This window comes from Mauremys reevesii, linkage group 3 (genome assembly GCF_016161935.1).
Source record: "Mauremys reevesii isolate NIE-2019 linkage group 3, ASM1616193v1, whole genome shotgun sequence".
Lineage (NCBI taxonomy): Eukaryota > Metazoa > Chordata > Testudines > Geoemydidae > Mauremys > Mauremys reevesii.
Genome location: NC_052625.1, coordinates 42,765,669 through 42,781,596, shown reverse-complemented (window position 1 = coordinate 42,781,596; position 15,928 = coordinate 42,765,669). Strand labels below are relative to the sequence as shown.

Below are 15,928 nucleotides of genomic sequence, written 5' to 3'. Positions count from 1 at the left end.
TGGCATTATCTGATTAAAATATGACCATGTAGATCATTGTTACTAACACTGTTGTATACTTGCAACAAGTATGTCAAGTAAGGTGTCTATGGAAAAGTTATGATATGTTTAATATGATTATGCTATTTGTATGCATGTATCACTTTTGTATTTGAAGTTATGAGTATTGACTCTTGTGACAGGGTCAGGCCAGATGGCTACAGGAGAGTGATAGAAAGCAGATATATTAGCCCCAGGTTAAGTAGGTCCCCTTTCCCTGGGTAAGGTAACAGGGAAGGTTCCAGAACAATCAGGAGCTTTCTGGAAACAATTAAGGCAGACAGGCTGATTAGAACACCTGCAGCCAATCAAGAAGCTGCTATAATCAATTAAGGCAGGCTAATCAGGGCACCTGGGTTTAAAAAGGAGCTCACTTCAGTTTGTGGTGCGCATGTGAGGAGCTGGGAGCAAGAGGCGCAAGGAACTGAGAGTGAGAGGGTATGCCACTGGAGGACTGAGGAGTACAAGCATTATCAGACACCAGGAGGAAGGTCCGGTGGTGAGGATAAAGAAGGTGTTTGGAGGAGGCCATGGGGAAGTAGCCCAGGGAGTTGTAGCTGTCATGCAGCTGTTACAGGAGGCACTATAGACAGCTGCAATCCACAGGGCCCTGAGCTGGAACCTGGAGTAGAAGGCGGGCCCAGGTTCCCCCCAAACCTCCCAACTCCTGACCAGACACAGGAGGAGTTGACCTGGACTGTGGGTTTCACCAGAGGGGAAGATCTCTGAGGCGAGCAAATCTGCCAATAAGCGCAGGACCCACCAAGGTAGAGGAGGAACTTTGCCACACTCTGTATTTCAAATATGTGGTAATGTCCACAAGAATCATAGAATATCAGGGTTGGAAGGGACCTCAGGAGGTCATCTAGTCCAACCCCCTGCTCAAAGCAGGACCAATTCCCAACTAAATCATCCCAGCCAGGGCTTTGTCAAGCCTGACCGTAAAAACCTCTATGGAAGGAGATTCCACCACCTCCTTAGGTAACCCATTCCAGTGCTTCACCACTCTCTGAGTGAAAAAGTTTTTCCTAATATCCAACTTAAACCTCCCCCACTGCAACTTGAGACCATTACTCCTTGTTCTGTCATCTGCTACCACTGAGAACAGTCTAGATCCATCCTCTTTGGAACCCCCTTTCAGGTAGTTGAAAGCTGCTATCAAATCCCCCCTCATTCTTCTCTTCCACAGACTAAACAATCCCAGTTCCCTCAGCCTCTCCTCATAAGTCATGTGCTCCAGCTCCCTAATCATTTTTGTTGCCCTCCGCTGGACTCTTTCCAATTTTTCCACATCCTTCTTGTAGTGTGGGGCCCAAAACTGGACACAGTACTCCAGATGAGGCCTTACCAATGTCAAATAGAGGGGAATGATCACATCCCTCGATCTGCTTGCAATGCCCCTACTTATACAGCCCAAAATGCTGTTAGCCTTCTTGGAAACAAGGGGACACTGTTGACTCATATCCAGCTTCTTGTCCACTGTAACCCCAAGGTCCTTTTCTTCAGAACTGCTGCCTAGCCACTCGGTCCCTAGTCTGTAACAGTGAATGGAATTCTTCCGTCCTAAGTGCAGGACTCTGCACTTGTCCTTGTTGAGACAAGGTATTTAGCCTACACATCTTGAAGGGACTATTCGAAGTTAAATAAGTAACACAACTCATAATGGACCATGGGAGACACCTATCTATACTTAATCAACTTTCCTGCGAACATTCCATCTGGACTATAGGTAATGGCTCCTGCTATGACTAAGCGAAATGATGCATGGACATGTGACTTGCCCGTGTGACCCCAATCATCATCTTGTTACCTGTAATTTTCAGTTTCTCTTCACTTGGAGAGGCTATAAAAGGCACTGGAAACATATCCTGCTCAAACCTCTGGACTATAAACTTATACTAATGGGAGCATTCTAACCTTCCAATGATTTGGAAGCAATCAGAGACTTAACAAGAGAGCAGTTTATTCCATCGCTGCTACAAACCTGATCCAAGAACTTTGCAATTATTGTATGTATTTAATTCCTTTAACCAATTTTAACTCTCACATTTCTTTCTTTCTATAAATAAATCTTTAAATATTAGATACTAAAGAATTGGCAACAGCACAATTATTGGGTAAGATCTGAGTTATATATTGACCTGGGGGTGGGGGTGGTCCTTTGGGATCAGAAGAACCCTTTTGTTTGATGAAATTGGTTTGAAATAACCACTCATCATTAAGTCTAGTGTTTTTGGTGGTGATACAAAGACTGGAATGCCTAAGGAAACTGCTTTTCTGACTTCTTGTTAGCCAGTGTGGTGAAACAGGAGTTTACTTTTGTTGCTGATTTGGTATATCTCAGTAGTCTGTCCTGAATCTGGTATTCTCAGTTGTGACCCACAGAGGCACCATGACAGCTTGCAGAGCTGTTCTGGCAAGTAATTGGCCCTCCACAATAATTGCTTGGAACTGATCCCTGTGTTCTGTTGGTAAGTGGTCCACAACAGAGTTCAGTTTGGTAAACCTGACATGGTTATATTTTGCCGTTGACATCTGATAATTGGCGATTCTAAATTTTAAAGATGCCGAAGAATAAGACTTCCTCCTGAGTAAATCCAGACGCTTATGATCTTTTTCTTGAAGCGTGGTTTTAGTATGGTGCTGCCTTCCACTTTCATTAACTGCATCAACTACCAACAAGTGAGGGATGGAAAAATAAAAACACAGTCCTTTGCCAGGACCTAATACTTCTTATTTTCTCTTTTCCATGTAGGTGGAATAGAAGATGGCGTGTGCCAGGTGATCTTCGCTGGGTCCAGAAGAGCTTTGTTAACAGGCAAAGCTATGTCGGCTGAACAGAGACTATCAAGCAGCTTATGATGAGGCCCCTCCATGTCCTCAAGAGGAATCTGCAAGGAGTCTGCAACTCTCTTGATCATATCCTGGAAGTGTTTAAAGTAATCTGCCAGGGATGGAGGAGGAGGAGGCGGCATGACTGCTTTATTTGGAAATGAAGAGGAGATATTGGCTGTAGGAGAAACCTCTTCATCAGCTTTAGCTTCCTGCTCCTCAAAGATTTCTGTTGAGGGTCAGGTCTCCTGGAAGGAGCAGGTGAAGCAGGTTGCCCCTTTTTATAGCAGGTGGTTCTGGATGCTCTGGAAAACTGATGGTGATAAGCCACTCAAGGGTCCCAATATGGGCAAGGAGGAGATGCATAAGGCACAGGAGCTGGCACCCAAGGGCGCTCAAACAAATGAGGTGTTGATGGTAATCGTGAGCCATGAGTAGCTACAGTTTAGTTGAGGCTTCTGGAAAGGGGCCTCGACAGGAGTGAGGGGGAGAACACTGTATTGACACTTGAGACACCAAGGCAAGGTCTTCGTCAGAATCCTCTTCCTCAAGCTAACTCTGGAATGGTGGAGTATCTGGAGAGATCAGGCGAATTTCAGGCAATCTTGATGTTCTCGGTACCAACAGCACATCGGAGCCAAACAGCAAAGAATTGGGCGTCTTAGATACAGCCAGGTCCCAGGGGAAATGGAACTCCTGTAGTACCAAGAGTGTTATCAGTACCAAGCCTGCAGTCTGCACTGAGGTGATCATAGCCAACAGCGGTGACAGTACTGTAGATCTCGGGCACTCAGCGGGAAGTGTGGTTGCTGATGGTACCAAAGGTCTCGAGCGCTCCAACAAAAGCATAATCAGAGCCTGAGCGGGCTTCTTCAGTACTGAGGAAGCAGAGCTAGAGCCCTTCTTGCTGCCTCGGTCCGTTACCAGTACCTCTCTGGGCCCAAGGCTTTGCCATCTTTTGATCTAGCCATGCCCTGGCTCCCTGAGGAGCCAGCAGCTTTGTGAGTACATGACAGAGCTGGTGATGTTGGGGTAGCTGATGATACCAACAACCTTGGCTTTTTAGAGGTAGATTCTCTACCTTGTGAGCCATGGACACGTTCCATTGAGGACTTACGGAAAGAGTCCTGAGTCTTCCTCTTAAATGACCTGGAGGTGTGGGGCATAAAGGTCATGGAGGCAGCAGACTTGCTTGGAGACCAGCACACCTGGGGGGCAGGGGAAAGGGGCGTGTCCATTGGCCTGGGTCAGAAGATAGAAAAAACAGAGATTAAGCTCATGATGGAGATCTCTACACCTGACTCTTGATTTCATTGCCAGACAAAAGTTACACCTCTGGACAACGTGCGATTTCCCGAGACAATGGATGCAGTGGAGTACTTGTCACTGACCAGGATCGCCTCCCAGCATCACAGAAAGCATCTGAAGCTGGGAGAACTGGGCATAACCTCCCAGTAAAAGAAAAAATACCCACTAGCTAATATCTATCTAAATATAAAGAAAATCAAATAGTATTTAAAGAAAAAATAACAAGCTAAAAAAGTATCAGAGGGGTAGCCGTGTTAGTCTGGTTCTGTAGAAGCAGCAAAGAATCCTGTGGCACCTTATAGACTAACAGAAGTTTTGCAGCATGAGCTTTCGTGGGTGAACACCCACTTCTTCGGATGCAAGCAGTGGAAATTTCCAGGGGCAGGTGTGTATATATAAGCAAGCAAGAAGCAAGCTAGAGATAACGAGGTTAGATCAATCAGGGAGGATGGGGCCCTGTTCCAGCAGCTGAGGTGTGAAAACTAAGGGAGGAGAAACTGGTTCTGTAATTGGCAAGCCATTCACAGTCTTTGTTTAGTCCTAAACTGATGGTGTTAAATTTGCAGATGAACTGGAGCTCAGCAGTTTCTCTTTGAAGTCTGGTCCTAAAGTTTTTTTGTTGTAGGATGGCCACCTTAAAATCTGCTATTGTGTGGCCAGGGAGGTTGAAGTGTTCTCCTACAGGTTTTTGTATATTGCCATTCCTAATGTCTGATTTGTGTCCATTTATCCTTTTCCTTAGAGACTGTCCAGTTTGGCCGATGTACATAGCAGCAGAGGGGCATTGCTGGCATATGATGGCATATATTACATTGGTGGATGTGCAGGTGAATGAACCGGTGATGGTGTGGCTGATCTGGTTAGGTCCTGTGATGGTGTTGCTGGTGTAGATACGTGGGCAGAGTTGGCATCGAGGTTTGTTGCATGGGTTGGTTCCTGAGCTAGAGTTACTATGGTGCAGTGTGCAGTTGTTGGTGAGAATATGCTTCAGGTTGGCAGGTTGTCTGTGGGCGAGGACTGGCCTGCCACCCAAGGCCTGTGAAAGTGTGGGATCATTGTCCAGGATGGGTTGTAGATCCCTGATGATGCGTTGGAGGGGTTTTAGCTGGGGACTGTATGTGATGGCCAGTGGAGTCCTGTTGGTTTCTTTCTTGGGTTTGTCTTGCAGTAGGAGGCTTCTGGATACACATCTGGCTCTGTTGATCTGTTTCCTTATTTCCTCGTGTGGGTACTGTAGTCTTGAGAATGCTTGGTGGAGATTTTCTAGGTGTTGGTCTCTGTCTGCGGGGTTAGAGCAGATACGGTTGTACCTCAGTGCTTGGCTGTAGACAATGGATCTTGTGGTGTGCCTGGGATGGAAGCTGGAGGCATGAAGGTAGGCATAGCGGTCGGTAGGTTTTATTAATGTGACCACCACTTATTTGCACCGTGGTGTCTAGGAAGTGGACCTCCCGTGTAGATAGGTCCAGGCTGAGGTTGATGGAGGGGTGGAAGCTGTTGAAATCATGGTGGAATTTTTCCAGAGTCTCCTTCCCATGGGTCCAGATGATGAAGATGTCATCAATGTAGCGTAGGTAGAGAAGGGGTGTGAGTGGACGGGAGCTGAGGAAGCGTTGTTCCAGGTCGGCCATAAAAATATTAGTATATTGTGGGGCCATGCGGGTGCCCATAGCGGTGCCACTGATCTGGAGATATATATTGTCATTAAATTTGAAATAGTTGTGTGTGAGGATAAAGGCACAGAGCTCAGCAACCAGTTGTGCTGTGGCATCATCAGGGATACTGTTCCTGACAGCTTGTATTCCATCAGTGTGTGGGATGTTTGTGTAGAGAGCCTCTACATCCATGGTGGCTAGGATGGCTAAAAATATTACTATTTACTAAGCATAGAAACTAATGCTAATACTACTACTGACTATTAATAAAAGTAGCGGAAAGTTGAGGAAATCTCAACAAGACAACTACCAGATCTCTCTCTCAGGCTGAGGTGGCTGAGAAGGAACTGAGGGTAGTTTGCCTTTGCAGTGCTGTATAGCAATGGCACAGGGCACAAGACTGACTGACATGTATGCACAGGCTGAACAGACACTGCTATGAGAAATCTCCAATCAAAGGCACAGGGGGTGCTAGCACACCTATAGTGGAGCACCCATAGGGACACTACTCGAAGAAGGATCAGAGCTTTCAGAGTTCCAGAGAAACCTCTGCCTTCCTATTCAGAGACACTAAACTGAGCAGCCACGTGGCTGCAGTCCAACAGATATGTAAGCATACCATGCTGCTAGCCTAGCTGGGAAAAAAAAGAGATGGGGAAGTAAAAAAAAAAAAAAACTATAAGAGAAACTCCTTGCTCTACACAATGTACAAAAGGTCGATAAAAGCCAGTACCATATGCCTGATAGAGCAGCAGATTCTCATTTCAGAGAACTTCTGTTTTCTTACTGTAATATTTTAGCACTTTCCAAAAATCCTTGTGAAGAGTAAGACACAAATTAATCTTACAAACCAAATCTCTGAACAACCTAGTCTTTAGCCACAGGGCCACTGACTGCAGTGTTGTTAAAAATACTTTAAAATAGGATGGAGATGGAATCTACAGTTGTACTGCACTGGTAATCTGTAACTAACTTGAGAACACCTAAATATTCCTTAAAGCTTTCTTTCTTTTTCTTTATGTTGCCACTGACTTTGTCTTACAATTCCAACTATGTTACCACATATCAAGTGGTACTGAGGATTTCCTGATAGAGGCAATAACAGCAGTGTCAATTTTGGGAACTATGCCCCAGATTCACTGGCTATCATCTGGAATTCAGCTGATCAAGAGATTTGGGAAAAGCATGCTTAGTCAGGGGCATCCAAGGTGTACTTAGACATTTTTGCACATTATGAATATAAAAAGCAAAATCTTTTTCACTCCTTTGGGTAACCGGGATTTAGAGGATTTCTTGCTTTTAGAAACAAGGAAAAATCTAGGGCTTTTGACGTCTGTCTGCAATGTCTCAGTTTCAGCATGTTTGTCTTAATATTATCAACTTCAAAAAAAAACCAAAAACTTATCTTCAGGAACCTCGGGGGACTGTTTCTCTAAAGAAAAAATACTGCCCTCTTCTGTAGAACTGTTAGAAAAGGACAAAGGCATGACAATTTGCTTGTATGGCTGCTTTGGGGGTTTTTTAGGTTTAATAAGGAGCCACGACAGGATATATTAAGAGGGCCAGTATGACAGATTAGCTAACGTCTGTTGAGAAATCATATTTCATATGAATCGGAACTAAAAAAGTAGGGTCACTTTAAAATTATGACAGAGATACTGACAAATTGCCTTAGGTTTAAAAATATAAAAGGACAGTCAGCTTAAAATTAATTCTTGTAAACAAACAATTATTTATTTATATTGATAATTAGCAGCTTGTATTATGAAAAATGAAATAATTTATTTACTTTTTTAAAAAAGAATTTTAACAGAGTATGAAATATTCACTCTTTGTGCTGAAATAAAGAATTTTTTATATGTAAAAGTGGACCAGATCCCGCAAATCAGATAACATTGTGTAAGGAAGATTACTTTATATCTAACAGTATCATAGCAGCATTTGAAATGCTAGGAAAAATAACTATACCTACAATAGGGTGACCAGATGTCCCAATAAAACAGGGACTGTCCCGATATTTAACCCTTTGTCCTGCGACCCCATCAATGTACGATCAGGATGCCATTTGTCCTGATATTCAGGTAAGGAGGTGAGTGGAAGGGAGGTGCCGACTCTGTGGGTGATCCAGGGATGGATCACCCACGGGGAAAAATTAGAGCCAAGCTCCCCCCCTCCCCCTCCTCCCGCCCAGCGTGCCACGTCCCCACCCCTCCCCCCATCCCAGTGCTTCCCGCTGCCTAACAGCTGTTTGGCGATGCTTGGTGCTTTCCAGGAGGGAGGGGAAAGGAGCGGGGATGCAGTGCGCACAGGGGAGGAGGTGGAGTAGAGGCAGGGCAGGGGAGGGTACTTGGGGGAAGAGGTGGGGAGTGGGCGAGCACCCACCTGGCAGAGGGAAAGTCGGCATCGTAGGGGTGAGTGGCGGGTGGGAAGGGTGAAGAGGCAAGCGAGCAGTGGGTGAGGAGGTGAGCAGTGGGTGGGGGACTGAGGAGGGATGCTGCAAGCCAGCAGAGGGCCGGGGGGATGAGGAAGGGCGTGGGGGGGGGCACAAGTGGGGAGGTGGCAGGACTTGGGGCAGAGTCGGGGCAGAGCCTGGGAGGAATGGGGGTGGACTGTGGGCAGTGCTGACAGCACCCCAATGTATCCTGAAATTTTAGTGTTGTGATCTGGTCACCTTAGCCTACAGTAAAGAGGGGATATCATTAAAAGCAAGATGGCAATCATACTGGGATAGGAATAAGGAACAGAGGTTACTTCACTCTCCCTGAGAAAACATTATTGTCAAGATGCTAATGCTACACATACTTTCTTGTTTAATATGATAATGAGTAAGTTGACACCTGACCACATCAAAAGAGGGTATAACAGGATGTCAAAAAAAGGAAACTGACATTGGGATCTGAACAAACATCTAGTATGTCATGGAGAATGGCCTATGTCCAAATCCTGGTGAAACTGACAAAGAGAAGTCTAGAAATGCAGGCATTAAATTTGCTGATCTCTTTTCTGCGACTTCAACGATTTGGGCCTATCTGTGCAAGGCGAGGGAATTTCAGGCCTAGGTATGTCTTCAGTGACTTTTAACCTTGCTTTGACTTGATCTTTTCTTAATTTTGTAATAAACTAGGGTTTATTTTAAGACACATTTGTATCTTAGACTGAGGTAATTCACTACAGCTTGTCCCACGAGAGGCAAAATGATCCTTTGGCCTATGCAGAAAAGCCTGAATCTAAACCCAGTTCAGGTCAAACTTCCATTACAAAGGTAAATTTTGATTCTGCAGAATCTGAATATATCATATTTGCTACAGAAATACATGAAGCAAGACAGATCTAGCTCATAAGCTGTGTTTGACCTCCTGGAATTAGAGGTGGCACATTAGAGACTAACAAATTTATTTGAGCATAAGTTTTTGTGGGCTACAGCCCACTTCATCAGATGCATAAAATGGAACATATAGTAAGAAGATGTATATACGTGCTCAAATAAATTCTAAGGTGCCACAAGTACTCCTGTTATTTTTGTGGATACAGACTAACAAGGCTGCTACTTTGAAACCTGGAATTAGAAGAACATTCTTTTTCTAATTAAAATACTTAACGAAAGATTAATGTAGCAAATTAAAACGGAGCCATAAAACAATGCAGGTAAAAACACAAAACCAGAAATAATGTTACAAAAATACTGATATGTTGTTATTACTTGTTTTCTCCATTTGAAGATTATTAGACATGCTATATCATTATGATATGTCATTTCTATACAGTACTTCTAGGTGGAAAGAAAGATTAATATGCCACCTAGAGGACAAAAGAATGATAACAAAATATGCCACATTCTCTTATGTTTCCAAGCTTCAAAATAACACATTTTCAGAATATATGCATCCTGCAAATGTGAAATTAAATAGAATATGCTGGTCAAGTATTGATACATGTTTTATAATTAATGTCAGTATTATATTAGTAGCATAAGATGATTTTAGGATATTATAATTGAATTTTTACACTTTGGGATTACAAAAATCAGGTAATGTATCAAGCAATGCAATCTTACTTAACCTCATATGTTAATACAAGATTCTGTTTCTTGTCTGTCCTGTTGTAAGATTCTATGTACATGTTGTTGTTTTTTAAACAAATAAGAGCAGGACTAGCCAAACAAAAAAAGCAAACAAAAATATAAGTAATTGTTAAAGTGCAGAAGAGACAGCTATTGGTAAAAACATCTATGGATCCCTTCTTTGAAAATATATAGTAGGGTATATACAGTCTGACAGAACTACTGATTAATTGTCAAAAAGAAAATAGCACACACGTTTCTGAAAATGGAAAACCATTTTAGTTTTATCAGCTCATATTGCTCCTTTTGATTTCAGTAGGAGTCATGCACAGGGATTGAAGGCTTTAATGTTCTGAAAGTAGAACTCAAATATCTAGGGTGTAGAAGTAGAAAAGATTAAACACATTTGTGAAAACCTAAAAACATGGGGCGCAAAGTATTAAAACTGTTTATTTCTTATATGACATTTTCCTTAAGTACACAGAGCAACGTTGTTCCATTTTCCAAAGCATTAAGAAATGTGTCTATTATTTGTCTTTACATCATCTATGTTTAAGTTATATCACGTAAACTAAAACTAAACTATTGATTGAAAAATCTCAGTAAGGGTTGCTGTGATGCCTCATAGCATTAAGGATTCATGTCCAGTTTTCAGAAACAGTAAAACTTGGCATTGCATAATTTATACTGAAACAAAATGACTAAAACGTTTTTGATGTTCTTCACTTTTAATGTGAGACTGTAACTTCAAATGTATAAACATAGTGTTCTCTGAACATATCTGAACTGGCTGGTTGTACGCTCCAGCCTCTTTTTATGAACTGCAGGTGTTCTTTATCAGGGTCCCACTCTCTCTGTCACTAAAGCTCTAGGATGTGAAGCTTGCCTTTCTTGGTGAATAGAACGCAACCATGCATACTCTTCCTTGTCTTTTCCTGTATTCAGAGCAAATTTGTATGGAACATATTTTAATAATAGTGCAAGAAATTTGCTGTTGTATCTGAAATTGTTCTGGAAGAACTAGGAAGTATCAACAAAATATATACTGTAGTGTGCCACCTTCAGGTCATAACATATTATAAAGAACACTATGATTTTTGTTGTTGTTGTTGACTTGTGTAACATTATTGAGCAGCATCTCATAGAGACTAATGGCTACAGAAATAATTATAAAACATGGCCCTGATTCTACAAATGCTTTGCTCACAACTGTAACACACCTGCAGGTTTTCTGGTAGACAACACTGCTGGAGCTCAGCTCTTGATAATGGGTTGGAAAAGAATGTTATCTTACATAGAACAGCAAATGCAAAATAAGCATTCACAAAACTCTGATCAATATTACTTTGACATTTTTTCTGTAAATTAAAATATAGAACATATATGCAAATAACCTGAAATTGAACATATTTTAAATCAAACTTTTTAAAAAATTTCCTTAATTTTTTTCTACAAACATTTCCATTATAATAAATTAAATTAGTCAATTTACCACTTAAGTTGTTGACTTTTTTTTTGTGACAATCACCCCATTTCTTGAATGGAGACACTGTCTGGAAGCATGGGCACTGATGACAACTGCAGCAGGGCACATGAAACAGGGTGGCAAACTCCTAGCTGCTGTGCTTAGAACCTGCCAAAGATGGCCCATCTTTCATGGACCCCAATCACGTTCTAAATTTCCAGCTTGAGGAATAAGGACTCCAGCTCAGGTGAAAGGGGGAACCCAGCATGAGCCTCAGCATTTTCAAGATAGGAGGCAAAAGAAGGTGGCTGGTAAAATCTCACTGCCCCTGCAAGACAAGCTTGGAAGCAAGGAAGGGGAAGAAAAAACGTTAGGAGATGGGTTCAGATTCAAATCTCAGAAACTTTGAGGTAGGAGGAAGTGGGCAAGTGGGAGACGCTTGACAGGAAAGAGGCAAACACCATTCAGATTCTGTATCTTTTTTCTCCTATTTGCAGATGGCAACATCTCCCTTTCCCTTTCCCATCCCCAGCTAAGTATCCCTTATACTTCTCCCTTTAAGTAGCTCCAGGTGAAGATGGATCCCCACATAGCATGGAGTACATAGGTGTTGTGGGGAAAGGCAGCAGGGAAGGAGAGGAAATGTAGATGCTGCCATTGGCAGTTTAAGTAGATAAAAGGAACTGAAACATCCTTCTACCCTTACTCATCTTTGCCTTTCTACAAGTGCTTCCTGAGCAAACAATCACCATCACTTCTCCTTTTTCCTCCCTAAATGCTCAGACTCAAGCTCGCCGATCTCCTAAGATGCTGTTTTGAAGCAGAAGGACTGAGGAATTTAGATGGTGAAGAAAGAAAATTATCTTACTCTGCTGCGAGCTTCAAGTATGGCTTACCTATTCTATCTCTGTGTCCTGCCATAGGTATCAGAGTACCCATCCAGCCCCTGCTTCCAAACTAAGAATTGGAAGAAAGGGTCACAAAAACAACATCTCTTTTAGCTTAAGTTGTAAATGGACATTTTTCCAAAACAAAAATAAATTAGGCTCTCACATTATGAAAAGACTTCCAAAATTTGTAAGGATGTTTTTAGGTTGCAAGCTAAACTTAAATGTAATCACTAGTACATGAGATGTATTACTTTTTGCTAAGAAAAAATATTTAATCTTTTAAAATATGGTGTCCATTAAAATACACTTTCAGTTTTATTACATATACAATTAAAATTTTTAATTCCTCCATCAAGAAAGTCTTACCCTTGCACCCACATGAAAAATACATCCTCTTTTTTTTTTTTTTTTTTAAACTGGACCTCAGCCAGAACTCTGTTTTTATGCTTGGAAATGCTTACAGATACAATTTTGCACCTGGAACTATTTCCAGATGCAAATGATATAATTTTGACATCTCAGTACCTGACTGTGTACTTAGCTATCTACATGGCAATCATGGGGGATGATTGCAGCTTGTGTAGACGTACCTTAGCTAGCTTTAATCTAGCAAGCTTGGATACCAATAAAGCCGAGGCAGCTCAAGTTTCAGCGTGGCTGTACAAGCCCACTCAGAACCCTGGGTAATTACTCAGCTGGCTAGCCTGAGCTGAAGCCCAGGGCTGTCGTGGTTTCACTGCTAACTGTACCTGAACTAGCTAAATTAAAGCTATTTCGGGTATGTCTACTCAAGCTGTGATCACACCTCACAATGGCAGTGTAGGCACTTCCTAACTGACATGAACGGAAGATTCAAAAATATGCCACAAAAAGGATCTATTTTCAAAATTTGACCTTTAGGAATTTTTATCAATAAAACAACTTTTTTTGTTTTTTCCTGTGATTTAAATAAAAGGCATGGGACATTCCTGCCATTTATATGTTAATAACATAATAGAATAATTCCACTGAATGATAAGCTATACTTTGGAGCTATAAAAGTCAACATATGTATAAAGTATACCTCTGTACAAAGGATCCAGCAAGTATGTCTTGTAATTTTGTACCTATACTACTTCATCAGAAGCCACCATGTTTCCCTCTCAATCCCCACAAAAATCAGCTTAAAAGGAGTTCTTCCAAGAAAAATGTTACTGTTGGTAAAGTTGCATGCTATTAATTCCTCCTATATTAAATTCCATATGCAGTGCTTTTGGGAAGGACTTGAAAGCATGCCAGTACCTGTCTTTTGTAATGTGTGCAGATATAAAAAAATATGTTAGAGTTACTAGCAGATAGTAACTATTTCTAAGCCAGACAGTCTTTAACTGCAACATTCTTATCCACAGTGTAACCTGAAGGTGAGGGATGATGGGAGAAATATTGTAAATCACATCTTACCTTCATCTATCGAGGCTTCACTACTGTACCCATCATACTCTGCAGACAGAGGACTATATTTTTGTCTAGTTTCCCAAATGTAATTTTTTTGCTGTCTGCTGTCTACCATTGGTGGCCTGGAACTTTGTGTTCTGGACAAGGCCTCATGGTATTTACCCAATGCCTCATCTTCACTTTCAGAGGAAGAACCATGCTGGTCTTTATTCATATACGAGTTGTCTGTTTGAAGAAAACAGAACAGTAAATGACAGACAGCTCGAGAAAGAGTGAAACAAAATCAGTCAATACAATTTAAATATTTTCAATGTTTACTGACATTTTTTGACAAAAACAAAATATATTTAACCAACTTTTGTCATCGTTTTACACAGGTACCAGATTGAACTGCAATACCTCAGAAATGTTTATTGTTTTTCTACAAAGGCAGAAAAATTACAAATTCCTAAATATTACACAGTATATTTAATGGGAAATAAGCTATGGTTGGCTTTTTTATTGTTTTGTTTGTTTGTTTGAGGAAGCACACTTATCCAATTTCTTGAATCTCTTTATTTAAGAAATAAAATTCCCAAAGATTTTATGTTATCACAGACAACATAATGTAATGTCATATTTTGGATTACTGACTCATATTATAAAGTCAACTCCTGATTCTCTCCTGTCAAGGGGCTTATGGTATAGAATAAGGTATAAATAAAATTCTGATGTCAAAACAAAACAGATGACAAAATTACGTAAAAATATTTCAGGCTAACGACACCTAAAGGAAAAAATGGTATGGTAATACTGTTGCTACATTTTTAAAGACAATCTAACAAATTGACCAATATGCTCATAGCTAAAAGCAGAAGTTTTACAATACAGGCACATACCTATATATGTGAAGGATGTAGAAAAGTACTCAGTTAAATTAAAATCAAAATGGGCATACAGAGTCTTATTTTACTTAAAACCACTGATGATTTTCCTCAAACCTGGAATTAATACAGATTCTCATAGAAGCCACCTGGCAATAGTTAAGGTTGCATAGAAGTTTATATTCTAACCTCTGTTTTTATCCAGTCATAAATTCTGAAATCACCACATGTGTGTTTAAAATTTTCCAACTTAGTGACTTTTGAAGGTTTTTTTGTTTGTTTGTTTTAAGTTTCAACAAAGATTCAGCTGTTTTCAGAATGGAATGAAAAATAAACATTTTCCATTTTAAAAATCCTACAAGGTTATTAGTTAGTTTTTTTTCTAATTCCTCCATTTGAAATAGCTATAGTTTAAAAGTTGAAGTTTAGCAGGAAAATAGCTCTCACTTGGGAGCAGCGCACAACCATGTTCCAGAAAAAATTGTTTATTTTAAAAATTCATACCACAAGTAGACTGATTTTTTTCCACTATGCACATTACGACAAAAATTCACTCAGTGCAGATGGCCAGTACAAGATCTACACTATCTTTAAGTTCCACTTAACCCCTATATAGAAATATACGACGTAACTATGAGGCCTGAAACAGAAATTATGTACTCTACCTCAAGTGGATATCCAAAAAGAATAAGCTGGATAAGTATTTCCAAGCAGACTTAATTTCACAGTGAACTGGCTAGTAACATAAATTGTTGCATATTAATTGGAATAATTGGGGCTGAAACTTTGTATGGTGTGCAAGGGCTGGGTAAAGACTCCTACAGTTTGCTGGGGGCTGGCACCTCCTATGGTGTGCAAAAGGATTAAAGAAGGGGTCTATCCAATTTTGTAAGCTGCACAGTAGCTGAAGCAAAGGTTAGTGTGGATCTTAAGGTCTAAGAGGGATAAGGATGGGCTCCTGAGAACCTGATAAAGGTCACCAGGATCATTGCCTGAAACTCCAATTAACTGCATATGGTCAGCAGAAGCCCTTGCCTTTGCCCCTCCTCACTGTGGTAGCTCCACAAATGGGGAAGGCATTTGGCTGAAGGAAATCCTGAATAGAAGCTCTTTTCCAGTGGAGTTTAGGAACATAACCAGACTAGAATGAAGTCTTCCACAAGTGTGGAGTTCTTCAATTGCACAGGAAAGAGGCTCTCTCCTGTACATTTAGCATACCCACCTGAGCTGCACAAATAGGTTGGTTGGGGCTACATGCACTACTAACAAGTGCACACTAGCCTCTTCAACTATGATTACAATTTAAGATAAAGTTTATCATTTAAATTGTTTTACGTGGGTAGTAACTAATTTGAGCAACTCTCATAAACAAAGGAGAGGGG

The 15,928-nt window shown here is 41.0% G+C and overlaps 1 protein-coding gene across 15 annotated transcripts in view; it reads right to left on the bottom strand.

The window, feature by feature from the left end:
* The window catches only part of SYT14 (synaptotagmin 14), a 240,071-nt gene that overhangs the window by 117,704 nt on the left and 106,439 nt on the right, over positions 1 to 15,928 (bottom strand). For all 15 annotated transcript variants that reach the window (XM_039532412.1, XM_039532418.1, XM_039532422.1 and 12 more), the window contains one exon: positions 13,690 to 13,908. In XM_039532412.1, coding sequence (XP_039388346.1) covers positions 13,690 to 13,908 — 219 coding nt within the window. The remainder of the gene's footprint in view (positions 1 to 13,689; positions 13,909 to 15,928) is intronic.